The 27,987-nt window shown below is 39.1% G+C and overlaps 1 protein-coding gene across 1 annotated transcript in view; it reads left to right on the top strand.

Annotated features, from left to right (window-relative positions):
- LOC131591525 (ATP-binding cassette sub-family D member 2-like) overlaps positions 1-27,987 on the top strand; it is a 42,170-nt gene that overhangs the window by 5,655 nt on the left and 8,528 nt on the right. Inside the window, exons 3-7 of the mRNA XM_058862329.1 lie at positions 1,390-1,511; positions 4,299-4,467; positions 7,570-7,664; positions 9,100-9,245; positions 23,125-23,270. Coding sequence (XP_058718312.1) covers positions 1,390-1,511; positions 4,299-4,467; positions 7,570-7,664; positions 9,100-9,245; positions 23,125-23,270 — 678 coding nt within the window. The remainder of the gene's footprint in view (positions 1-1,389; positions 1,512-4,298; positions 4,468-7,569; positions 7,665-9,099; positions 9,246-23,124; positions 23,271-27,987) is intronic.

Genomic DNA, 27,987 nt, shown 5'->3' with positions numbered 1-27,987 from the left:
AAATAGCATTTAGGTTTAACTAATAAACATAGAAAGATATATCTGGCTTTGGTACTGCCTGTAGATTTTCAGACACCAGATTTCTAGAATATGATCTGTCGGGGAAGTGAGAGTAAGAAAATGCTATTTGCTCTACTCTTGCATTGCTTGACTTAGCCCATGAAATTCATGGTCGCATTACACCTGCAAGTAATTCCTCCTAGATTTTCTTGATCATGAGCACTGTGAAAATACGGATATTAGCAGCAATTGCTAGTACAGGAGTTGCCACAGTGGACCCACCTATTACCCTGCCTAGCGTGATTCCTAGCATCAGCTTAGTTTAAAAAAGAAACTTAGAAAAAACTTTACAAACTTTAGGGAAAAAAGTAATATTCAGATCCCATTCTGCAGAAGATTTAAGCAATATATGGAGATACATATAAAGTTATGTGATGCAGAAGACCCTTTAGATCTTTCATTGTAAATCTTTTGTGTGGAAAATCTCTAAGAGTGGTTTACTGCACCACTGGTTTACTACACCAGTGATTTGTAGTTGCAATTATAAACACTGAAACAACATTTAGCCTTAAAATAGTCAGCCACTCTTTTTAAATCTTGTTTCTTTCAGGAAACAAACCTTGTAAGTTCAATCTATGGGACCCATGGTAGCAAGGTGGTAAAGGTAGATATGTAAAATATACTTGCTTCTCATGTATCTTCTATAAATTGTGCTGCTGTTTTCTCCTTGCCTAATGCTGCTGACATTCTTATGAGACAAGTCCTTTCTTTGGAGCAAGAGTATTCTTGTTAACAGGATCCAGTGTCATAAATAAAGCCTCACAACTTTGTTCTGAGGTCAGACGAAGAAAGAAACTTAATTGTGAGGGAAGAGTTATCCTACTGAAACCATGCCTTTGATACCAAAGAGTTTATTGCTTTCTTACAGAAATATAATCATGCTGCCAGATTTACACAAATGTGAATGGTTCCTTCTACATGAAGTCAGTAAATAAGGCTGAAAATTAATAATCGCAAAAATGTTAAAAATTATGTTAAAAATCTGTTTCATATAATTTCTTGGGTTTCACTTTTTTCATACTTTGAAAAATTTATGGTTTGTGATGATATATTAAAAAGAAAATGATCCATGTAGATAAACAGGTAAAATAATATGATGTTTTGCCTAGCAAGGTGAATTCCATATGCTCCCACTTATTCTTTTTGACCAAGCTATGGTAGTTATATTCACCAGTTCTTTCTGAAAGGTTGTCTTCATAGAGTTAACTTCTTCTTAAAAAAAAACCAAAAACCTGCTCTATAATAGCTCACATTGCAATAATAATTTAGTTTGTAGAGATAATTTTCTGCAGAATATTTTAACAAAATATTTTTTTTTTTTACATTCAGAGTTGGAAGATGGCCAGAAACAGGCAATGGTTAGTGAAAGAACAGAAGCTTTTACTACATCACGCAACTTGCTGATTTCTGGAGCAGATGCTATTGAAAGAATTATGTCTTCATACAAAGAGGTACTGTACATCCTGCATGCATGAAACAGAAGAGGAAAAAAAATAAAAACTATTTATGTTTAATATAAAATATTAAAAAAATAGTGCAGTTTTTAAAGGCAAATTCTATCGCAACTAAATCCATGGAGATCTTTGAACTGGTAGTTTGATCTTTAGGGCTAAGTTGACAAAGAGTCTGAAGTGCATAGTTGCCTGTATGGTGCAAAGTGTAGATGTCATTTTTAATACTTGTGTTCAGGTGTCATCAGAGGGTGATACAAGTTCCTGGAATGTCAGTGATAAAGGTTCAAATTCCTCTTCTGTTTGAAGCACAGACCTGAATTTGGGCTGTCTGCCTTGAGTATACTGGGACTCTTCTGTTGGAAGTGTCATGAAAGCATATAATAGTTCAACTGTAAGAGTCTTTAAAGGTCTTTTAGTCCAACCCCATCATGAGCAGGAACATCTTCAACTACTATTGGTTTGCTCAGAGTCCCGTCCAACCTGACCTTGAATGTTTCCAGAGATGGGGTATCTCCATCTCATTAGGCAACCTGTTTCTATATGGAGAACAAGGAGAATTGAATACTTATTTCTGGGTTACATAAACTGTAAGGCTGTTTGCAGTATCTTGTCAACCTGTTAAATTGTAAATAATTTTTCAAAATAGAGAAATTTTAGCAGGAAAAAGTTCACCTTGGGAGTACAAGTAGTCTAGAAGTACAGAATGTTCATCTAGAAGATCAGAGATGTAGTTTCAGGTCCATACCCAAATTCCAGTAGAGCTTGGCTTTGATCTGTTGTCTCTCTTGTGGATTTCTTTAAACGGCAGCTGTTAAGCCAAAGAAATGTGAGGCAGTGCTGTTAATCTCAACATTTCCTTCTGAATGTTTGTTCTTCATATTTTTATTGGTGTTTGCTCATCCCTTTGGTGGGAACCCTTTTTCCCAGTGCAGCATGAGGAGGGATGCATTAGCTAGGCAGATAATAAAAGACTATGGATTCTGTTATTTGAAATCCAGCCATAAAAGCTACAGCTTTTTAAATTGTCAGAGGAGGGGTAGTTTGGCACCTTCAGACACAGACTTTGACAAAACCAGAGTCTGTGCTGTTTTCAGAAGTCCTTCTAATGGGCTATAATTTTTGACCTACACTCTTTTAGCTGTTCCCCTGCTTGATCTCTGCTCCAAGATACTGCCAGATAACCTGATATACACTGATGTAATAATCTATTTTCTTTTCAGCATTTAAGTAATTTACATAATGTACATGAGGAATTAAAAAAATAGTGGTTTTATTTTTTGGCAAAAAAAGTACCCACAAAACAGTACAGGAAGAACTGAACTAACTCACTTTGTCTACAACATGGTGAGATATTAATCTGGACAACATGAGACCAAAGAGCAGTTCTGTGAATTTCCATCTTAATTTTACAGTTACACTTCTCTTCAAGAGACACTGCAGTACTTCAACCACATTGTCATTCCCATTTTATGATTCAGGCAGTTTCCAAAGGATAGTGTACTTCAACCCACATCAAGTGGTAGTGCAGTTCCAGTTCTTGCCCACCTTCTCCACCAAGGCAGCCTCCTTCAAGTCAGTGTAATTCACTGTGCAGATGAGGTGGGCTCAACTTTCTTTTGCAGTCAATAGTTTAGGTGGTAGCATTTAGTGTTTGAACATACTATTTTCTACAGTCATGGTATAGAAGCTTACCACACAGTGGTTCTCCTGGGGTGCAGCTGGCACAGTTTCATTTATCACATGCAGGATTCTCTCCATCATCCTCCAGTGAAATGATAGCCATGTGGCCAGAACTAGCACTCACTTCAGAGACTGGCACAAATAAGGAAATTTACAAAAAAATTATGGATTTATTTCCAGTTATTTCAAATAATCTTGGAATTGTGTACACCATAATGGATGAACTCAGTCATGGGTGTACGTATTTAACCACAGCAAACCATGGATTTTATAATCTTGATCTAATTTTGTTGCTATTCTTGTCCTCTCTGCATTTTGTATAAAGATGTATCCTTTTAAAACCATCTAATAATACATTTAAAATAAAAGGCCTTGGCTTAATTCTTTTCTACCATTAGATGAAGGCAGTTCTTTGGGAGTTCTTAAATAGCCCAAGAATATGAAGTTACAAGGTCAGAGATCTGTTGTTTGTCTTCACCAGGTGAAAAATGTGACAAATGGACCAAAACAAAAAAATGGAGAAAGCCTTTTAAGAGACTTCAGCATCTTAAAACTACCCAGTTCTGTTCTAAGGTGTCAGATTTAGCATGGAGTTGATAGAAGACTCACTTCTGGTTTGTACTGTATTTTAGGTTAGGATGCCTGGGTGCTGCCTCTTTTACACAGAAAAGCACACTTCTCCCACATGAGGTTTCTGGAATAAAACAAGTAAACATAAGTAATTATAGATGCCATTTTTTTCTCACTTCTGTGGACTTTATTTTTGCTGGAAAATGCAAAGATTTTTTTTTTTCTTTGTGTACCAGTCTCTTTGTTTTCAGATATGTTAGTAGCTGCTCTCTGTTCATTGAAGACTACAGAAATGAGCAGTCTCTACAGCCTCTTCATTTATTGGGGTTATCATAGTTTACATGGGCTTAACTCAAACTGTCCTTTCTGCTGATTGGTAGAGGCTACAGGTGGCATATGGGTTAGCACAGAATTTCAAGGAATGAAAATGAATGGTTGTTGACCTACATTGTTGCTCATGTTGATCTTTGGCCAAACATTTAGTTTGTAGAATTTGTGAAGTATAACTGAAATGAAGTGTTTGTTGTTTCTCAGGTCACTGAGCTAGCAGGCTACACTGCCCGTGTCTACAACATGTTTTCAGTCTTTGACGAGGTGAAGAGAGGCATCTACAAAAGAACTGCTGTTATTCAAGCATCTTTAAACAACAGCAGGAGTGAAGATAAATCAGAGTTACACATTGATGGGCCTTTAGAAATCAAAGGTAATTAATTTATATTTGTATGAATTTCCCAGGGGCAGTGGGGGAGGCATGGTGCAGTGGGACAAGAGGTGAACAGAGGGTTTTTTTTCCTGTAACTAATCAGCCTCTCAGCCTTAATGCCCCAGAGACCATGTTGCCTTTCATTTTAACCCCCTGCTACCTTATAACTCTGTCCTTATGGTGTGCTTTTCTAATACACAAAATGGCTCAAATGTTTTTTGTAAAAACTTTCTGTGAAAAGTCATTTCAACTATACTATTATATGTGATGGTGATGTTAGCATTCTTACACTGACAGTGCTGTTTTCCTCAGACTGTTCATTTTTTTTGGAAAGCTGAGACTGTAACATTTTCATCTTCAACCATCACATTATTTTGTTTGAGGTAGGAGGAAAAAAGACAGATTAGTTCAGTATTTTTTCTCAAAAAAGCTATGTTTTCCACAATTAAGGATTAGCCTGCGCTCATTTTTTGATAATTTAATGGGAATCTTCAACTGAAAATGACAACTTTAGCCTTCTTTTCACCTCCCAAATGATCTGATCAATATATACTTTTTCCCTCCTGACCCCATCCTGTGTCTTTATGGTGCCACTGTCTTTCTGTCTCTACCCTCCCTGAACATTTTCTGTGTACATCCATTTCTTACTGTGCTCCATTGTGTGCCACCTCTCTCTGCGTCTTGCATCCAGCTTCTCTCTGAGGTACTCAAAGGCAGGTTTTTGCAATGGGTTTTTCCTCATTTTCCCAACATACCATTTCTGCTGCTGCCCTCTGTGGTGTTGAAAAGCCTCATTCTTTTCCTTTAGCTTTTGAAAAGTTAAGGCTCAGTAGAGTTATAGGCCCCAAAGGGTTCTTTGTGAAATAACTTCTTGCAGTGATTTCAACAGTGCTGCCCTTCAGCTCGTATTTCTCAAAAGTCCTCTGACAAGGTTCATCATAACAAAGTGTGATACAGTGTGGTGGATAGGTATGGAAATAGCTGATGTAGTCTTGTAGATCTTGGTAATACTTGGCTGATGTTAAAAGAAATAGCATTTTATAACTGTTGCATTTTGTCGTGTACATGAGAAAAAGTTTGTAGTTCCTGGAGCAACCAAGTAATTTGGGGGCTCTTTTTAGATAATTGTTTTAAACCAAAACCAAATACAGTTCAGATATGCGAGTGTGCTCTTCATGTTCCCTTTAGGTCTAGTATATCTAAACCCTACTCCTCTTTTCTCTGCAACATTTTCCCAAGTTTTCCTTCCCTTATAGTCACTTTTCATCCAGTCTGAATTCCTCCTAAAGCCATGGTGACTAGCATTTGCTGTTGTGTAGTTGTAGCTCTCAGAGGCAGCTAGCCAAGACCAAGCATTGTGCACAAGGATTTAAGAAGAATTTAGGCCAGATGAATCTAGGCCACAGGCTCCACACTTTTTATGACAAGTGCTATTGTAATACTGGTTTTCCTCCCTTCTTTCGGTCGCAATACTTTAGAAATCCCTGAAGAGTCTATTGCATGTGGATAAAAGTACACGTGGTCGCATACTCATATGTGTCTGCATTGCTAGAGGAGAAAAATCACAACATTCAGCTTCCCCAATGGCTCTTTGAACACATAATACTTATTTCCTTTTGAATCATGCAGTATAAGTCTTTGTAACTAAGCAATGTCTATTTTGTGCTTTGCATTTACTGTTGTAAGAGTGTGAAAATGTGAAAATGTTAATAATATTTTACAGATAATAACATTGCCTTGTAGCATATTTAATAATTCATTATTTAAAAAATCAGATAGAATTTTGTATGTCGTACAAATACTGTCAAATTGCATTTCTGATTATACAAATATACTTTAAAAGCGTGCTAAAGTTGCAATCAAATGCTATGAAGTTATGATAAGTAAATGAGAATTAAGTTTACTTAGTTTGTACTAGTTGACTGTATTTTATCATTGATTTATTTTAACTACAATGTCCCCACTCTATCAGAGTAATTTCTTTTTAACAGAAAAATACTTTTTTCCTCATAATCTCATGCTGTTTTAAGTAAAACTTATTTTATGAAAAGAGAGCTCTTGGACTGATACATGGTATAAAAATTTCTACCTAGGTTGTTATAGTTTGGCAAAGTTGAAAGCAACTGAACAAAAAGCCTCTAAATGAAAAATGTGACACTAAATTTAAGTGAAGGAAATGCTACCAGAGCCTTTTATAATTAACTAACTAACTAACTTGGTCTTTGTTACATTTTTCTTTATTTATAGATTAGTTTAAATTATAAGTAAACAGCTTTCTAATACAAAGAGAAATATCTTTCCTTTGCATCTTGTTTATAAAGTTAATTTCTAATATTTTTCTAGGAATCCAGCTGTTGGTTTCTCTTAGACAGGACCATTAACAGGTGACCGAGAAGTTAGTTTCATTCTTCTACTGTTTCCAGGACAGTTAATATCAAAGTCCTTGTATTACAGAGTATCCAGATGTCCAACAGAGACTGTATATTTAATTTTCCAGAAATCCAAATCCCAGGTGTATCTACCTGACTGAAATGTTATGTAAGTCTCTGCAAATACTTACAAGACACATTTACAGTGTCTGTGGCACCAAAAAGAGATGGAAGCAAGCCACTGAATGTTTTCTCCTTTGGTCTCATTACTGGAGGAGACTGAAAGGTGCTCTGACTTTCAGAGCTGGTAGTGACTCCTAATTAAATCCTCAAAAGAAGGTTTACTGGTTTCTCTGTGGCTAAGGCTGTCCTTGAACTTTTTTACTGTTTGGTATTAAACAGCTATTTAAAACAGAATGCTGAAAATACAAGTAGAATTTGAATGAACACATCTTTATAGTGCGTCACATTTATGATGCATACTGCGCATTGTGTTTAGGATCAAATTTAGGTTTCATTGCGCATTCTTGGCTACTGTTGACAGTGTCTTGCACTAGCTAAGATTTATTATCCAGATTTTCCACTAGGGGAACCTGGAGCACATAAAAGAGCTGTTTCAAACACCAGTCCTTACGTGAAAATATACTCAGTTGTAGCACAGAGGCTGTCACAAGTGATTGCTTAATGGAGGGTTTCACAAACTCTAATTTTTGGGTTTTTTTTTTCTTTCCAGGGAAAGTAATTGATGTTGATCAAGGAATTATTTGTGAAAATGTTCCTATAATTACTCCGAATGGCGATGTGGTGGTTTCCAGACTAAACTTCAAAGTAAGATGATATGCAAGAATCTTCTGATTGTTGCCATCACATTAACATAAACAGCACAGAATTCATATACCTTATGTTAAGTACTTGGAGGAGCATATGGATAAAAGGGGAAGTCCAGAAAGGTAGGCATAGTAGCTCAGTAGAGGCAGACATATGTAGTTTGTCCTGCTCAGAGAAAGAAAAGGGAGGATTTCTGTTGCTGTTGCCTGGTAAAAAACTGACCTAAGGTTTTCAAAGGTGTGTATGAGAGTATGCATCCATCTTTAGTAGATTTCAATCAGATTGGGATGCTTTACTCACAAAGGCTCCTTTAAAAGTCTGAGGCCACAGCAACAGTGAAAAAATCAAAACCATAGTTTTTCTTGATCACTCACAGAGTTTTCTTGAACACTTCATGAAGAGCAGTGCTGACAAATGGCTGACAGCATAGTTCACAAGTCCAGCTGGGGAGATTTATTCAGTAGAAACTTGTATTGTTTTTAAAAACCTGTTCCAGACACCTCTTGGTACTTGCTCACAATTTTAATGAGTGACCTTTACTGAATTATTCCCATATGTATCCTGATCTGATGTTCCAGTGCAGATGTTGTTCTTTTTTAAAAAGAGTTGAAGTTATCAGAAATAAATTTAACAGAAGATCTTTTAATTTAGATAAAGCAGGATGTTCCTTTTCCTTTGAATTAGGAACTAGGAAGAAAGGGTCCTAGCTATGGCAAAACTTGCAACATCTTCAGTGTAGGAATTTCAGAACTGTAAAATTACAACCTCATGATCAAGCAGATATTTCTATTTATTCATTTGTCTCAAGAGACACAAATGAAGAAAATCCAGAAGTCAGTATATTTCTCTAAAACATAGATAATGGCATTGTGATTATGCATAAATATACACTCATATATCCACAGGGTAACAGTCAAGTGAGTAAAAAAAATCCTTGGCATCACAGCCAAGTTAACATAGGTAATTAAGTGGGAAATGGCAATGTGAAATAAATTTTCCAAGTCACACGATTGACCTTCCATATCTGCAGTTAATATCACAGATAGGCACAATATTGCTTAAAACACTTTGAGCCTAATCTGCGTTAGACCAGTTGATTCTGACTGTGATGTATTTACACTGTAATAGAATAGTATTACATATTACATTACATGTATATAATAATACATTACTATAAATACTACTATTGTATATTACTGTAAACATTCGTTTATAGAGATACTCAGATATAATAAAAATATTTTCATGATCTCAGCCTACATATTTTATCTAATTCCACTGTTTCCAGAATAGCTGCATGAATACATGCAGCTAATCAATGAAATTGGTTGATAATTTTATATAAATGTTTATGTAACCCCTTTTAGGGGTCTTAGACTCTCTTGTGCCACATGCACTGTGTAGTAACATCTTTGAATGTTCATCCCCTTTGCAGGTTGAGGAGGGGATGAATCTTTTAATCACTGGACCCAATGGCTGTGGAAAGAGTTCACTCTTCAGAATTTTAAGTGGTCTGTGGCCTGTGTATGAAGGAGTTCTCTACAAGCCCCCTCCACAACACATGTTTTATATACCACAAAGGTATGTGTCTTGCTGAAGGTGATGCCTCTTATCTGGTTACATGAATTTTGGTCCTTCTTCTCACATTTCTAATCTGTGATGTGTACATCCAAGTTAATAGATGGTAAACACAACCTTAGGTGTGTGAAGAGTGTTTATGGAAAGAGATCTTTTCTCACTGGTGATGCAACATCATTAATCACTGGAAAGGGCTCACATACACTTGTGTTGGAGCCTGTGTTCCTCAGATGGCTAAAGTCCTGGATAGTTGAGATCATGGGAATGGACTAGAGTCTGAAAGAAATTTGAAATAGATCTAGTATATCTCAAATCTGATTTCTTTTAAAACCAAGGATTGTAACAAGGGAGAGTGGTTTAATTCTTAAGTGTCAAAGTAACCGAAACGTAACTTGCACACTGCAAGACCACAATCCCATCCGACAGTAACTGCAAATTGCCTTTTTAATAATACGTGCTCATTTCATTAATGGAAGCTTGGCTTTGTTGTGCTTTCTTTGTACTCTGACAAGCTGTTGGACTCTCAGTACATACTGTTATGCAATTGGTTCTAAAATGTCTCCTTAGAGACCTCTAACTATGTTGTTTTGCTAAAGCAAAGTCAAACACTGAATCTTGCTTCCTGTAGTTAATTTCTGCCCATGGGCAAAAGAAGTATTCATGATCACAGTTTTTAGCCTTGTTTAAAAAGTAGAAGATATTAAAATGAATGGAATCTACTGAACTGATCAGTAGATTTTCCTTGCTGCAGGTGAAGGTAGCAAAGAACACTGCTTTATGATTTTTTCAAATATCTGTATAATTTATTCCTAGCCATTGTCATTTTTCTGATTCACTCAAGACTTTTATTCAGGAGTTTGGAGCAAAATGCTTTATTAAATGTTTTTCAAAACATTATTTCAGAATACCCATTGTACAGAACATTCTTAAAACTGGTTTACTCAGAACAAAAGCTAATCTGAATCTTTTTCTTGAAGAAAATCTTGAGTTTCAGGCACTTCTTCCTCTGTGTGATCCCAGCCCCTGTTCAGATCAGCATGTGTGGCTGGCTTGCTTACAGCTCTTTCCCTTCACTTACGTTCCCTTTATTCTCTGAAAGCAAACAGACTCGCCTTGCATCAGGTGGATTTGCCAAGGTACTGGTTGAGAGGATTGCATCACATCTCTTGGATTTTCATTTCCATAAATGTAGTTCTTTGTTAGCTGCTTCCCCTAACTTTGCAGTGCTGGAATAATTTGTCCAGCGAACCTCTTCTATGAAACATTTCAAAAAGTTTTAGTCATGATACATTCAATATGTTTGCAGCCCTCTGTGACCAAAGCCATGTAGGGATTGGCATATGCAGTCCATCCTAGTAGGATCCCCAACATGAAGGGTCCTGCTGTGATGTCCTTACAGCACCCAAGGGACACTGCCTTAGCTCAGCTCGGTGGCTCTTGGTGAGCTCTGTCATTCCCTTCCCAAGGGACAGAGCAGTGTCTGGGTAAATGGGGCAACAGTGAGTGACAGAGAGGGCTCTTCTGCAAAAGTGCTACACTTTGACTGAAGATTCTGAAGTCTACTCTGCTGGACAATTCAGCTGTGTCAGGGTGCATTTTGTACGCTCAGAAATGTGGCCTGTCACTCATAAGTGTCTCGTGTTTGGACAGGGACTGAGACTGAATCTTGTAGGGATTTCTGGGGTAATGTGGCTGAAGGGGTTGATAAAAGACAAGTTTGTTCAGCTATCCATAAGGATCTCAAATTGCTTTTTTGCCCAATATATTTGTTCTTTGGGCATACAGAGTCTTCGATGAATATCTGAGATACTATGAATTACTTGAAGGGTATCCAGTTTTACCTTGAAGTTTGTACATTTGGGACAAGATTTGCAACAGATCTACTGGAGTTTTAGGGCTTTTTTCTGGATTGCCTTATGTGGTCCAGGTTTTTCTCTTTTTTTTGCCTATAATCTACCTGTGAGTGTTTTAACAGTTCTTTTATTTGTGGACTAAAATAAATCACACATTTACTTGGAGTTTTTGTCTGTCCCTGGCTCCAGTATGCATTTAGAATTTTTGTACTGGTTTGTAAACTGTCCTGAAATCCCCAAATTAAAGAGGTTTGTTTTGTAAGGTCTTGCTGGTGCAACCATTTTGATTATTAACCCTGTGCAAATTGCTGCTTTATCAGGATTACCTTCTGTTTGTTTGTTTTTGTTAGGCATAATTCTGTGAATTCTAGGCTGAAGAATATAGTGCCCTGCCTACATTTCATCATTTTTGTATTTCATCATAACTTTAGGGAAAATAGTTCCTGTCAATCTGGAAAATGTTCTGGAAAAAGTTTCAGACTGCCAGGCTCTGGGACATGGTATGATAGGATCAACCTGGCATCAGCCTATCTCACTGTTTTGTTTGGTGGGTAGGTGAAACTGTGCTACAGCAGAAAGCTTTTGAATTGGTGATGTCCATCGGAGCAGCAGGTTAGGACGACATCCCTGTCGTCCCTGTGTTTATGTATATACATTACATCTCTGGTCTAAGACATAGCAGATGGCTTTCCATTAGTGGACACAGTTACCATTGAAGCATCTGCATTCCTGTGGCTGAGTTTAATTCTGCATCAGCCCATTATGAGCCAAGTGTGGGAAATCTCGTCTGTACGCATGAATGGTGGAGAATACAGTGACTACTGAGTAACAGAATACCCCACAGTAAATAGGAGCTCACTGAAAAGATTATTTTTTCTTTTCTGTTTTTTAATATTCCAGCATAGTATTCCAGATATGTGTGGGAAATCATGTGTCTTTTTCGAATTCAAAAGCTACATACAAAACTATGATTTATTAAAACATGAATTAGCTCATTGTATACTCCAAATTTCATCCACACTGCAGGCATTTTGCAGTTAGCACTACTTAGTGGTTTGTAGGCTTTAAAACAGCCTTGAGAATCCCTGTCTTTTTGGGGTTTTAGATTACTTACCATAATTATACTGTTTTTTTTTATCTTTTGCTGTGAATCATTGTGAGGGCTTTTTTCTTCCCCTTATATAGGACCAGGCCTTGCAGAATTTATCTATAATCAGTCACAGTTCTGGTGGATGCTGATGTGACAAACTGTCCTTTTGGGAACAGGGTGAGAAAAGCCCAGGAATTTCAGAGGCTCTGCCACTGTCCCTGACAGGCCTGTCCGAGTGGGGAATGGGCAGAAGAGGGGGCAGGCAAAAGAGACAGAGGCATGAAGAGCCTTTAAGCAGTCCAGCATCATTTGGTGCCTGAAGCAGCTTGTTTTTTCGGTGCTAGGAACTGGTCACACCTCAACAAGTTGTCAGATCTCACTGAAGACTCAATAACTGGCAGAGTATGTTCTTACCTCTTCTTCTACTCCTCTCTGTCCCTCTTTTGCAAAGTAAAATTTGTTTGTGTTAACCACCTCTTTGCATTCTTCTTTGAATCAACTGGCCAAGAATGTAGCATGAATGAAAAAACAAACACTTGTGCAACTCTAGTTGGTAAGGAATCACAGTTCAAATCAGAATCAAGAAGCATCATTTTAAATAATAAATAATTAACAAAAGTATGTTGTGGGTAACATGAGTACTGATGCTGAAGATATACCACACACAGAATCACATGCATGGAATCACTAGGTTGGAAAAGACCTTTAAGATCATTGAGTCCAACTCATGCCATAACACCTCAACTAAACCATGGCACTGAGTGCCACATCCTGTCCTATTTTAAACACATCCAGGGATGGTGACTCCACCATCTCCCTGGGCAGACCATTCCAGTACTTTATCATTCTTCCCATAAAAAACTTTTTCCTAATATCTGACTTACATTTCCCTTGGCGCAGCTTGAGACTGTGTTCTCTTGTTCTGTCAGTTGCTGACTGGAGAAGGAGACCAGTCTCCACCTGACTATGCCCACCTTTCAGGAAGTTGTATAGGGTGACACAAGATGTATCTGAAGCACTTCAGGAGTTAACCTTTCCCAGTTTCTGAAATTAGCCCGTTCCTCCAGACTACTTGGGAAGAGACTCCATCTTCATGGAATTAGCTCTAGCATGCAATTCCTCCTAGCATTTACTCCAGCTTTTCTTGCTCTCCAACAAAGTCTCAACCTTTTCAGTTGTAAGGAAAAAGATTCTGCTCATATTGGCTCTCTTTTCCTTACTTTGGTATAAAGGCCAACACACCTACATACTTGCAGGTTACCTTGACAACAGCACAGGAATATACCTCAGTATCTGTGCACTGTAAATTGCAGTAAACCTCTAATTATCACTGGATTATTAATATAAATTTTTTATCATTTGCTGCCTGCTGTGTCATGTTGTCTTACTTGCATGGAGGAATGTCTCATGCAGTCTCTGTTAGTTCTGTAACCTTTGATCATGACTCTCGAGTCTTCCTAGCACAACACATATCCAAAATGTCCATCAGCATTTTCTCTGTCTTTCTTGAGGACTGATTCTCATAGAGCCTGGGGAAATGCAGTGTACTTCTTTCTCCTCATCCATTGTCACTGTTCTTCCTCTCCAGCTTGCTTTTACTGTAATTTGTCTATTTTTGTGAGAGGTGTGTTTCTCCAGTAGCATGCATAGTTTCTTTGTTATTCTGTGTGCCATTCTAGTAGAAGGCTTACCCAATTTCTCAGCAGTCACAGCAATGGTCCAATTCTGTATTCTCTCTCTCTTGCTATTGCTCATTCAAATAGATCTCTAACATTTATTTTGTTTAACACCAGGGTTATCAAATGCTTAAAGGGAGGCAACCAAAGACAAACTAGTATTAAATGTTGTTTGTTCTTTGTCATTTAAAATTTATATACCTATATCTTTGTACCTTCTTAATAATCCTAGGACAGAATGGAATAGAACAGTTTAAAGATTTATCTGGGCCTCCTAAGCTGTTTGGTTTTGCATACATCTGCTCTGTTTCTGGTATTTTATTTGGGGGTTCATTTAAAAGTCTTTTCCTGTCTGGCATTTTTCCTTCTGTATTCTAAAAATACCCTTGGATACAAAACAAAATTACATCAGCCACAGAGATATTTTTCCTCTCATTAGCTCTGTTGAGTAATCCAAATGTCTGATGTGCTTTGCCTCAGGTAGTCCAAGGATATTCATCATGTGGATGAATGAGGGAAGAATGTTTCAGTTCTAAGTGATAAAAATAATAATAATATATAATAAATAATATTATTATTATTTATTGTTATATATAATTTATTATTATATAATAAATAATAATAAAATAAATGTAAATTTTACATTATAAGCACATGAAAATTTGAAGATTATAGTACAACTCAAATATTGTTTTAAGCATGAAGTAGTTAGTAGTGACCACTCTCATCCTGAAACAGTTCTTGAGTATATAAACAATTTAATCTTGCAAAATTGCTGTGGTTCTCTTTCAGATACCCTATATGACATATGGAAGTTTGTGCAAATGGAGTATGTATCTATATTGTCCTTCTGTATCAGACTACTTTCTTGTTAATGTGTGGTCTGCTGGAGAAGTAGCCTGAATGAAGTTCTGTGCAAATATGCCTATACGAGTTCTGTTGCCTCATCTCTATTAGATTGGCTCAGATGTCTCTGTCCTGTGTTGTATTTTGCACATCCTAGTTTGTTGTCAGCTAATCCTGCTCTGTCTTTAACTATGATCTTTTCAGTTGAGTCAGGTGGAGTTAAGCTGTACTCTGCACACGCCAATACTGCACCAGCGATTCTCATTGCCCTTCAGCATTTTGCTGATAGTGCATCACCATATTGACTTGTTCCTTTGATACTCTGCCATCAGTTCATGTCATGCTGCACAGATATCTGCTCCCTGGCACGCTGGATCTGTCTGTTGGACTTGCTGTTATCAAGTTCATGATGCTCTTTTTCGATGTGTTTATTTCCAAAGTTCACCACTTATCTGACAGATGAGAAAAAAGTCTTTGGTAGACAAGCATTAACAAAAAACATAACACAACACACTTCATATTGTGTGCAATAGTTTGCACTATTTTGATATAGATATGCTTTAAAGATTGCCTGCTACTTTGTATCTTATTTTTCCTCTTTTGAGATTAATCAGTTCCAGACTGCTTACCTCAGTTCTGCTGTTTGTTAGAAACTGGCCTAGCATCTGAGAGGGCTGTCAGGCTCTCCCCTTGGTCAGGGCACAGCTTCGTCCATTTCATCTTTTTGGCATTCCTATAGAAATGCTTGCACTTATCCTTCCTGATTGAGGAAAGTTCCATCTTACCTCATCTAGAACAGAAAAGTACTTGTCTTGCTGCTCTGTAGGTTGGCCAAAGTTTTGCTTGCTGGGATCTCTGTGAAACCTCCCCATTTCCACTGAAGGCTCACTCAGAGGTGTAAAGTTTGAGTGTTTATTATTAGGTCTATGTGCTGACTGCTCACAAGTAATGGCAGTACTTATTGGTAGGACACCGTGCTCAAAATTCACCAACACTGGTAGTCAGAGGTGGGGAAATGGTTTTGTGGATTAGCTACTACTCCTCCTCAAGCCATGCCAGGTGTCTTCTCTACTGCCCAGACACAAGACTGATTAAAGCACAGTTTAGAGGTATTTTCTGTTATTAAGGAAAGTGTTGCATAAATTCCAGACTGAAATGTATAGTCAACTTGCTGCACTGGCGTTTACCTTAAGTTTAAAATGTAACTGCATAAATCAAACATTTAAGGGCTACTGCTAAACTGATGTTTGTAAAAGACTTCAGCATTCTCCAGGGCTGTGGTCCCTTAGTGTCTTCAGACTGGGGCATGTGTGTGGAGCAAGCTGTGGCTATGGGAGAGGACCAAATGTGGGTGAGGAATTGAGATGTGTTGATACATACTCAAGTTATACTCTAGTCATCTTTGTATGTCCCAGACTGCTTATGAAACTTCATTTAAAAGCTAGGAAAAATAAGCTTTGAACTTTTTTTTAAGTACATAGCCAGGTTAAGCTTGACAAACATTTTATAATTACAAAGCCATTAATAGGTTGCAAGAGCTGAATACATGGCTGGTGTTTATAGGCTCTATCCTGCAAAACAATGACAATCTATTTTATCTATGTTAGGTTCATTTTGCTGATACAAGCAGCTCAAAAAATCATAGCATGCCTTGGGTTAAAAGGGGCCTTTAAGACCATCCAACCCCCTGCCATGGGCAGGGATACCTTCCACTAACCAGATTGCACAGAGGCCTGTCCAGCCTGGCCTTGGACATTTAGAGGAATGGGGTATCCACAACTTCTTTTGCCTTTAAAATTTAGTTTTGATACAGTGCCAGGGGAACAAATTCACCTAGAGGTTAACTGAGAACTCTGTGTAGCTTAGCAGTTGTACAGACAAAGTTGCATGTTAGGGAGTAATCTGGTGGTTGCATTTGCATGACCTAGTTTCTGCACTAAGCTCCCATTACTCTGTCCAACTTGAGCAGTTATGTCCAGCTTAATGCACCTGTCCTGCAACTGTGCAACAAAGGATCTTTGACAGATGAACAGAATGGCAACTGTTTACTATTTCTATAATATTTTACCTAGGAGCATCATAAAGTACGGTTCAAATGCCTTATACATATCAAGTAATGAGAAACAATTTGGTTACATAACAACAATAAGCACTGGGAAACATAAATTACAAAATCTGCCGGTCATAAAAAGCTTGATATGAAAAGATTGAAAGGATGCTGACTTTTGTAAGGGAACAGCTGAAAGCTCTAACAACTGGTGTCAACTTCCCTGGGAATAAGTCTTTTCTCCTCCTTCCTACTAGAGTTTTCAATCAGAAACTCTGTTATGATGCCCTATGCTTTTAAAAATCCAGGTAGTAGACATAGCCAACCTTCTTGAAGAGAAGGTAGTAGTTTTTCCCGTGCCCTTTAGGCTTTGCCATTTGCCTGCCCCTGTGTCCTGGGCTCCAAAACTCCAGAACTGTGTCCTAGCTCTAAGGTAATTCAGCCTTCTCCCAGCTTCTCCATGGTTTGCTCAGTCTGACACGTTTTTTAGGTTCTTGTTCTGTGTTTGACTGCCTCCAGGCTAAACCTGTTTGCTCAAGACCATGTTCAAATGGCTTTTGAGTATCTCCAAGCATGGAGACTCCCCAGCTTCTCTGGAAACTTGCTTCAGTGCTGGATCACCCTCACAGTGAAAAATTGTTTCCAGATGCTCATATGGCATCTCCTGTTTCAGTTTGTGCCCATTAGCTCTGATCTTATCAATTGACACCAGTGAGAAGAGCCCAGCTCTGTCCTCTTTGCACCCTCCCTTCAGGTATTTATATAAGTTGATAAGATCCCATTGAGACTTTTCCAGGCTAAACACCTCCAGGTGTCTTTCCTCATAGGAGAGATGCTCCAGTCCCTTCACCAGTTTTGTGGTACTTGAATCCTATCAGATGCCAGCAGCCCAGCATATTGCAGCGTCAGCCAGACTTCTAGTCACAGCATAGCATATGCTACGCCTGGGCCCATCTGTGCTAAGGTTCCTGGGCACAATGGTTTTGAGCACTCTGGTAGGATTTTCTTAGGAGTAAACAATGCCATTTGTCACTTCTACTGTCAGACCAAAGGATGTTACCATGAGAACATGCTGCTTCACTTCAAGATAAAGACAAGGACAAGCTGGCAGTGTAATTGCTGGTGCCAAGTGGGAGCTGCTTGCAGGCTCCTCAGTGAAGATTAGCTGACAAAGTTTATCCTGCACCCAGGAGATAAGTGCGGTGCAGCACAGGCCTGAAGGCCAAGCTCTATGTGCAGCACAGCCCAACACAGTGTATAGCACAGGCCCATGGCCCATGGCTGGCAGCTGTTCCACAGATCACCAACTCCATAATGCATAACAGTCTTGCAGCTGGGGTCACTGCAGCTGCTTGCTTTTTGTCCTAGGACCAGCTCACTAGACAACACCGCTGACTACAGAGAGGTCCAAGGATAACTAACTCAGACTTACATGAATAACTTCTAGATGAGATGAGTCTCTTCTGCTGACAATGCAGAATAATCCCCACAACACTGGGTTTTTGCTTCATTGTTCTTTATCCATTAATTATGTCATGGTCTCATGGGAGAATGTAGCAGGTGGGATTTTTTCTTTAGTTCATCATGTGTGAACGTACCTTGCTTAGATGAGAGTGTGCCTTTCCCAAGAGGGAAGACTTTTCCAGGCTTGGTTATTTGCCTAACATCTTGCATTAATTATACCCTATCAATCTCAGTTTCTTCTTATTACTACAGCTCCCTTGAAGAGCCGCATCACATACCAATAATGCTTATAAAATTTCTATAATAATATTCCATGCATCCATATACATGGTGTGTCTCTATTCTGTCTGTCATGTTCTGTCCTGTGTAATGCAGTGTTTCACAGCAGATAGCAGAAGGAAGTCAGAGCAGTGTGTGGCTTCTCACTTGTTGGCAGGTGTTTCACTGCAGAGACACCATTGCTCTATGAATACTTGTGTATTCATATCACAGTGCATGGAAAAAGTTACACTATGGACAACTAAGCACTGTAGAAACCCAGAGCAAAACCAGCCTTTGCTCTAGAGGCTTTGCTGTCTACACTTCCTCCTCCTTCTGAAATAAGGTGTCACTTCTCATCTACAAAACTGAATAATTTGGGATCATTCTAGAAGAGGGAAACTGCCTTGCTCAATTTGTTACACTGCTGTGATAAAACTCAAACACCTCCCAGGCTGGACTATGCCTGGTGGGACTGGCAGTCTAGAACCTTGTCCAGAACAGCGCTTTGTTCTTTCTTCAATTCATTCTTCATGCTCATCCATCCAAATAATCCTTTTATCATCAGTACTGCCAGAGGTAGTTTAAGAAAAGGAGAGTATTTTCTTTTCATTTGATTGATTCATTGCAGGTAGTATAATTATTTCAGAATGCATTAGCTGTTAAAATTTTGTAGAAATTGTTTGGGGTTTTATTTTAATTATACATGTGTTTTTGTGTGTTTTGTGTCTATCACAAGATACAAACAGGCTGAACTGAATAATTATGTGAATTGCTCACCTTAAACATTTAGGCCATCTGACCAGTTCTAGTAATATTCTGTCTATGATCTTGGTAATAGTGAAAAATAATGAGATAAGATGATAGCTAAATATGAATAGCAATTTAAAGGCTTCTTTTACCTTTCTGGTTATTATTTGCTCCTAGATTGTTTATTTGTAGAAATGTGCACAGCTTTTTGTGGGGGAGGAAAAAAAAAAAAAGGGAAAAAAAGGGCCACAGAGTGATTTTTTTTTTCAGCCTTTGATACCAAGTTCTAATTATATACTTTTAGAATTCATCCTTTCATACTGTGCATTTCATTTTCTGTTAACTATATTCTTGGTACTACAGTCTTTAGCACTCTGGTAGGCTTTTCCACTAGGTAACTGATCTATCTGAAATATTTAGAGGATGTTTGTGGCCAGTTATGAGTGGAGAGCAAAGTTCAGTGTAGGGTAGTTTAAAGACAGATCAATTATTTATATATTTAGAACAGTTACTGAAACTTTAGCTGGCCCTAAAATCCCTTGAACTAGACAGAGTGTGATAAACAAATAGCCTGTTGTGGTTTTTTAAATTTTGATAAATATTATTTATTATTTTTTAACTCTTTGGTGATAGCACCTTCTGTTTGAGAGCAGTGGATACAACAATACTTAAAAAGAACTTAATTCACATTCATTCAAGGCATTTTATTTTCTCAAATTTGTAGTGGTGGTGCCATCATTTTTGACTGTTTATTTTATTAATGTCATTGAAGAATTACTAAGAATTCAGTTACTTTGATTTGTGGAGGCTGTTGTTTCTTGTTGATCACTGTTGATCAAGATTTGCTGTTAGTGAAAACTGGAAGTTTTACTATGAATCTAAACCAGGAGCATTGCAATAGCTGGAGTTTTTCTGAGGTGATTCCAGACAAAGTGTAGCAACTCATAAAATTATGATATTGGCAAGCAAGATGATAGAAAATTCAAATATGGAGAGTATCCCCTAGATAGTCAGGCAGAGATCTTGAGCTTTTGGAAAATGGTCCAAAATATCTATGTAGTATGTAAAGGGAGCCACCTAGAGTTAACCTATAGGAATCTCTGCATATAAGTGTATGTGTGATCTTCTGCCACTTACTGCAGCTTAGGTGCCAAACTGAGAGCTAAATGTTAAACCCATTTATCTCTCCTGAGAGCAGGCACCTAAATAAGATTAGAACCCCCTTTAAATGTTTTTATAATGCTAGTAAAGAGTTAGGATAGTTACTGGATTTTATCTTGGGGAGCATTGGGGAAAAAAAAGATTGGTATTAAAGTCTCCCTCCTTCCAGTTGAGAACTCTGACTGGTATAGTATATAATTAGGTTCTTTCCAATAACTCTCTCTTTGGACACATGGTTCCTGCCTCTTAAAAGTAGTTTTCTTATAAGCCATTCTTGTTTTCTGCTAGTTAATTAGTAATTGATGGGGTTTGTTACTCCACTTCAAGCTGGGCTTTTCTGTAATTTTTACAAACTAGGTGGGGAGAGACATGCTTGGTATTACTGGTGTGTTTAGCTGGGAGGCCAGAAGGAAAACCCAGCTGTGCCAGGAAGCAGTGCTGGTGACTCAGTAAACAGCATGGCACCAAGTGTCCTGGCATAGTGTGTTTGAGTACTGCTTTCCCTGTTTTGCTATAGGTTAAATCTCAGAGCTGCTAGTCATTACAGGATCATACTTCACAAGAGTAAGGTATTAAACCCCAGACAAATTATACGATAGGTAACTCTGTCCTCCTTGCCCTTACCTGCAGCTTCACCTAAATTACCCGCTGACTTAAATCTTTCTGAACACAGGTGGAGTTGCTCTTCTGTCCCAGAGGTGGCAGCAGTTTGGAGCAAGTGAGGTGATTTCTACACATGCAAGAAGTCAAGCCCTTTGGGACTTTAGATGGAGAGCATTGTGGATATGTAATAGCTCATTACTTCATAAGGTTACTTAATGTTTAGAGTTGAGATTTTGCAATATCACAGTTAATGTAAGTGGTTCACTGCACTTGGTGCTAATGTTCATGCAGCAGCCTAAAGCAGTACTCTTGCCACAATAAGCAGGGAGCAGAACAGTGAGCAAAGAGGAGCAAACAGTACTTGCATTTGACTTGTGGTTCTGGTTTTGCTCCATCTGGGTGCTTGCCACAACAGAGATGACCAAATATTTGCAGAGAGTTCAAATCTTCTGCCCTTCCCATCCTCATCCAGTTGGTGGTGAAAGTAGTTTAACCACAGGCGGGTACAGACAGTTCACTGTGGATGTTTGCAGCACTAAAACCAATGCAACTGATGCCACCTTGCATGTGAATTTTAGTTTCTATGGCAGCTTTAGTTCTGTAATTCTTCATTTGTTGCACTGTGAATTCCTTCACATTACTCTGTGGTGTATTTTAGGGACTCTCAGAATACCAATGGATTAATCCACCCTTCTGCAGACACCTCCAAGGGAAGGAAAGAAATCTGCTTAGGTATCACACATCTCTGCCAGGCAAAGCCTTTGCATGACTGAGACCTTCCCACCACCCAGGCTCAGAGCTTTTTAGGGAAGAAAACTGACCACTTTTTAGCACACTGTGAAGTTGTTGGAAGCAGTTCTTGGTGGCAAGAGCAAGCTGCCTGGAAGCCTTCTCATTGCTGGCCCACTTTTGACTGCTCCTCCCTATCATCATCCCCTGGCACTACAGCTTTAATAAGACTAGTATTGTTTTAGCAGATGAACCCAGAGGGAGTTGTGGAACACTTGGCACAGAAAGCAGGACAGAGTCTGGAGCCTGACTGTTCTTTGGCTCTGACTTTCCCTTCCAAACTCAAACTCCCACAGACTGTTCCTGTGGTGTTTCCAGTTTCCAAGAGCTCTCAGCAGCTTTGAGACAGAATGGATATTTGTTCTTCACAAGAAATGCTTTGACCAGCGAAGGAATTGGTCAAGTGGATGTCTTAGGTTGCCTTTGCTGTCTAAACCTGAATGGCCTGATACCTTTTAGAGAGCTGTGAAACTATTCTTTCAGTTTTCTTTGTTTTGGGACTAGGAGGATTTTTGGGTCCTGGGCTGTACCAGAGGCTGGGCACAGCTCATGATGTTGTGGCAATTGGCCATAGCCATTCCCCAACCATGACTGGGGACTCTGGCTTCAAATTGGAGAGAGCTTGTCTATTAAGACATGGTATTACTTGGTCTGGAATTACAGTGACTAAGAAACTGCTTCACATACAGCACAGCCTTGTACTTGGCAAAGGGAGGCTGGTGCTGGGAGGTTTAAGGTGACCAACCCTTTCAATGTGTGCTACTTTGCAATTCAGAGGCGGTGCAATTCAGAGGCTTCAGCTTCTGAATCCAGCTGTTATGCCCAGTCCGAATTCTGTACTCCAGAAAAGTAGGGAAAGAAGGTTTTCAGTGCAAATAAGGTTTTCAGTGCTCTCCTGTCTGATTTGTGTGTCTCCAGCTACACCATGGAATTCAGTTTGAGCTGCAATGTTTTTGTTACAACTTGATTTTAACCTGTGTGTGTTTAAATCAATTTCTAAATCTCTCAAGAATACCAAACTTTGAAGAGAGGATAGCTCTGCTAAGTCCAAGTGAAAGCATTCAAAATGGGCTATGAAGTGAATATTTATTCTGCCTAATATGTCATTGTGTTTCCATGCTAACACTACCCTTCTTGTTACCATGTAATCAACTGTTACGGAAACAATACATTGTCCCTAAGGTAAGTTTAGAAAAATGTTCACCCACAATATACCCACTGGATAAATCCACTATGTTTTAACAACATAGTGTTTAAAGCCTTACGCTGTGTTCACAGAGCATCAGCAAGATGTGCTTACTTGAAGCCATCCTCAGATTACCAGTTTCCCTGTATTGTTCCTCAGGCCCTACATGTCCATTGGAACACTACGAGATCAAGTCATCTATCCAGACTCAGTGGAAGACATGCATGAGAAGGGCTACCAAGATCAAGATCTAGAGTCTATTCTGCATATGGTTCATCTGTACCACATAGTTCAAAGAGAAGGAGGTAAATTGCATATTTTTATTAAAAACTTGACAAAATCTGTCACTTGTATGTGTGTCAGTGTGACTGACCTTTACTGACTGAACTGGCAAAACTGGAATCAGACCTTTATGATTGTGGGAGCTGCACAGACACATGGTTGTTGTTCCTGATGCTAACAGAGGGGGAAGAGCTGAGTGCTCCTCCCCTCTGCAGTAAATCCATGCCCAAGTTGAACATCCTCACTATCATGTGATGGCCTGTCTTTTCCTGGTATTGTGGGATCACTTACCCTCCTTGATTTTCATAAAAACTGTAACGTGTCTTAAAACATTGTAATGTCACTGACTATATCAACTTGAAAGCAGATCTGCTTTCACCTCCCTAGTTTGTGGGATCAGCAGGGCTGTGTGCCAAGAGAAGGAGTGTCTGAGACCACCCCACCAGAGTGAACAAGTTAAAAACAGCCAAGCAATGCTGGCTGACAGTAGAATGTTGCCATCTACTGCTTGCTGTTTAAGTTGCTGTGTGTTCTCAGCAGTGTTTGTTCTCAGAGTTAGTGAGAGTGTGTATGTATATATGTATATATATACTATCACTATAAGCGTCAAGATGCTAAAGGCTTCTTTTGTATCTAAGGAACTGCAGCATTTCATGGCTTTTTTTCCTCAAGCACAGCAATAATTCTTACCCTTTTGTTCCTATCAGACACTAATCTCTAGTTTCAATTTCTTCCCCATAATTCCCCTGCTTTTAAAACAGACATAGGACAACATTGGTAACATTTAGAGAGAAGAAAAAGGATCTTCAGACTCCTTTAAGGGGTGTGCTGAATGTACCAGCTGTCAGTGCTGGTTTTGGTCAGGTACCTTCCTTCGTGTGTGCTTGGTGAGCCTCAGGACTGTTCTGACAACACAGAGTAGTGCTTCAACCACTGGGAATCCCAAGACAATGTCTAAATTCCCATTCCTGGATGGCAGCTGGTTGTTCTGTTAAAGAGGCAGAAGCTGTCTTTTTTTTTTTAAAGTATATGTGGATACTTCAGTCTTTTCTGCACATTTTAGAGTGGGAATTAGTAATCGTTTGCAACAGCAATTGTATACCTAAAGATACTTCTCCATCATGAGTTAATGCTTCTTTGTTAAGAATCTAATAAGGACTGTTGCAATAGAAAATAAGAATCTGCTGTCATTCTGATTCATGTTATTATTCAAATCTGATCCTAAAACACAAGTAGGCAGAGCTAAACTCAGTGACTGGAACAATTGGAGAGAAGGCCTCTCCTTCCTACACTGACACTACAACTATTCCTGTTAATATTCCTGAGTCACTTACTTCACTAAGTGATGTGCCCAGATAGCAGAAGAACAAGCAGGAATGTTTGAACGGGGATCTAGAAAACGAGGAGCAGTTAAATTGTGAAGTGTGCGCATTTACTGTGCACTGGTATGTGTGGTTGGACTGCACAACATGTGACCCTTGGTGGCCAAAGCTACACCCTGGCAGTCTCTGAGTGCGCATCGTTGTGGTGTCTGACCCTGCAGCTAACTGTGTAACTGGTGACAGGGCAGTCACTGTGCCCCATGTCCAAGATGCCTTGGCTACAGTCACTGAAACCCCAGGTTTGGATCAGTCTCATGCTGCTTTCCATGCCAAAGAAAGTATTTGTTACTGTTCTTGCTGTTCTGCCTGTCTGACTGCGCATGCACAACACGCACAATCTATTACAAAGTCTAGAGGACACTGTTAATGTTCACTGGTGCTATATTGAAGCTCAGGATAAGGGCACATTGTGCAAAAGTTTGCATAAACAATTGTTGGGGAAAAATGTCTTGGGTGATTTGTGATCTAAAGCGACAGAAGTGGACAAAGCCGGAAAACAGGGAGATTACCACATACCAGGAAGTTTTTAGGACCATAATATACTTGTTCACTTTTCTTCTTTGGCATTTGCAAGAGACAATTTCCAAGGCAGGAGCAGAGGGGAAATCTGTGACATATGATTTGACACGTTATATGGATTTCATATGCTTGGATGTTTTTAAAGCTGCCCCGGTCTGGGACAAGGACTCATATTCTGGGGTTTTCTGAACCAGCAAGACAGAGAAATACTTTCTGAAAGTGAACAGTTGGAATTTTTTGTTTATACATAAACTAATATTTTTTAATTCCAATTTTTATTTTATTATTTTGCTTAAAATCATATTTTTAAATGAAAAATATCTTTATTAAAAATGGAACTCTTTTCTTTCTGAAATAATGAAAAATCTCATATAAACCTCTTGTGCTTTAATTGATCATGGATGTCATGTGTGTATAAGCTGATGCTTTGCAGTTTTGTGTTCTGCTCCTTGTGGGCAGTTATAAAAAGCTAGATGAAGCCAGAGGTGCACAACTTTGACTCAAATTATTTGTTCTGGCATGACGTTATTGTTTTTAGCTGAATTACTTCCACATTGCAGCAGTAGAAGGATCACAGCATTCCAAGTATTATGTCTGACGTTGTTTGTGTTGCTGCCAGTGACAGAAATTCCTTCTTTTTCTAGCATTAAGGTTTGACCCAGCTAGAAGTAAATAAAATAAATAGCCCAATTTGGAATTTAGCTTCCATGTTACCCTCATGATACATTTTTCAGTTGGTATCAATAGAATACATGAAATCCACCAAAACAGCAATCTCCCTCCCCAGCCCCATTGTTCTGGATGTTCCTGAGCCCAAGGCCTTGAAGAACCCAGTGCAGTGGCTGTTGGCAGTAGCCCCCTTGCTGCTGGGGGCAGAGCTCCCTTTCCACTGAGGCCCACACTAATGTTTTTCTCACCACCTGGATATTAGACAAATGCTGTTTTGTTACTTAGCTTTTTATTATCTGTAAGGTTCCCCCATCAACATCTGCAAAGTTGTTAGCTCTACCAGAACCATAATTTCATACAAAATAAAGGTTGTATTCAGCGTGTGTGGTGAAAAAGCATGTCCAGAAATGGGGGCTAAAAGCATGGAGATGTGCAATGCATACTCCTAAACTAGTTCCTTCTGGCCTGCTTTGAAAACCTGTGTATATTTAGCAAGTGTCAGTGGAGGTGCAGCCCCAGGCTGCTGACAGCCTGTCACACGAGAGGAGCCATGAGGCCGTGGAGCTGCGCGGTGCACGCGTGACTGGGCCTGTCTGGTTGGGGCCGATGACATTACTGAGCAAGTTCAACCTGTTATGGTTTCTCAGCACCCCAGATTATAATTATTCCTCATTATTTTGTGCATTTGTCATATCTTTGGATGTTGTCCAGGGAGCCTTTGTGCTAGGCCACGTATAAACAGATGGACAAGCCCATTTCCTCTCTCTGAGATTATTTCATCTGATCGCTTTAGCCCTGGATTTGTTTTTGTTACTGGTACCAGCAGGAACTCTGGAGAGCTCTGCCAGCTTTTCCAGTGGCTCTGAAATCCAGAGACAAATCCCTGCAGTGTCATGCTGAGCTGAGGCTCATGCAGTCGATGGTCTCTTTGTTCCTTGCCCAGCTCCAGGTTGTCCTTGCATATTCATCCTGCACAGCACTGGGCTCTTTACATACGCTGTGAAAGAGACTTCCATGCCCAAAAACTCGGCAGGGGTCGACTCTCTGGCTGTGGTCTGCTATGTCAGCCTTTCATCCTTCAGTCCATGTCTGATAAGGTGCATTGGAATGTAGATCTGAAAAAGGAACTTTTAAGCTTTTCATGGCAGCTGAACGCTCAGTCTTGCATGAAAATGCAAGGATTCACAAGGAGGAAGAATACAGAGGGATATGGATCCCAGGAGTAACCCGTTTGGGTTTTGCCAAATACAGCTTGCATTTTCCTTCAGAAAACTGAGATTAAAGGAATTATAAAAGAAGCCATGCAAGAAAATGAAATGCTGCTATCCTGAGGCTATCACTAGTGTTTACTGGCAGCTGTATGTATTTCTGCTGCTGTTACTGTGCCCCAGTACATTAAACATGCTCTTTGTCTTACTGGCTGCAAAAGCCATAACAAGAAGGTGGGCAAGGAATTTGGACTCTGACAGCCAGGATTGTGCTTGTACTTACTAAGAGACTTGTGCTGTATTCATGGGCGAGCCATTTAATTTCTTCTTTTCTGAAGTGGATGTAGTTATGCGTGACCTAAGCCACTTGGCTGATACTTCCAGAATGCTTAAGCACCTTCACTGACCTGTGCCATGTCAGCAGGAAGAAACAGGAGACAAGTAGGTGCACTATTGTTCGCAGACGGGGGGAGTCAGTTAGTGTAAGTTACAAATGCCTAAGTGTTCAGAAAAAAATATTTAGACACTAGAAAAGAGTTTTTTAAAAGGGATAATACAAAATTGCACACTTCCTTTTCTGTTGTTTGAGGCATTCCAGGTGGAAAATAGGAGAGTTCAGGGAGGCTGCCAGGCAGAAGAGGCAAGATGCACATGTCATATTCAGTTAGAATAAAAATTGAAGTAACCACAGAGAGGACCATTGTATCCAGATAAACAGAGGCTAAATCTTACACCTTTAGAGAAAATAATAAAATTATTTTGCTGACAAGAGGATGCTTCTTTTTGAACTTCATTCCCCTTTTGTCTTTTAATAAGCCTTTATAAACCAGCTGATCAGGAAGAAACTGTGTGAACACAGGCACTGCTTCCCCAGGCACATGTGCACACATGCACACCCACCCACACCCTAGCTCAGATCCAGGTCCTGAAGCTCGTCTGTATTCTCACCTTAAAAATAACAG

Source organism: Poecile atricapillus, chromosome W (genome assembly GCF_030490865.1).
Source record: "Poecile atricapillus isolate bPoeAtr1 chromosome W, bPoeAtr1.hap1, whole genome shotgun sequence".
Taxonomy (NCBI): Eukaryota; Metazoa; Chordata; class Aves; order Passeriformes; family Paridae; genus Poecile; species Poecile atricapillus.
This window is presented reverse-complemented; position numbering and strand designations above follow the sequence as displayed.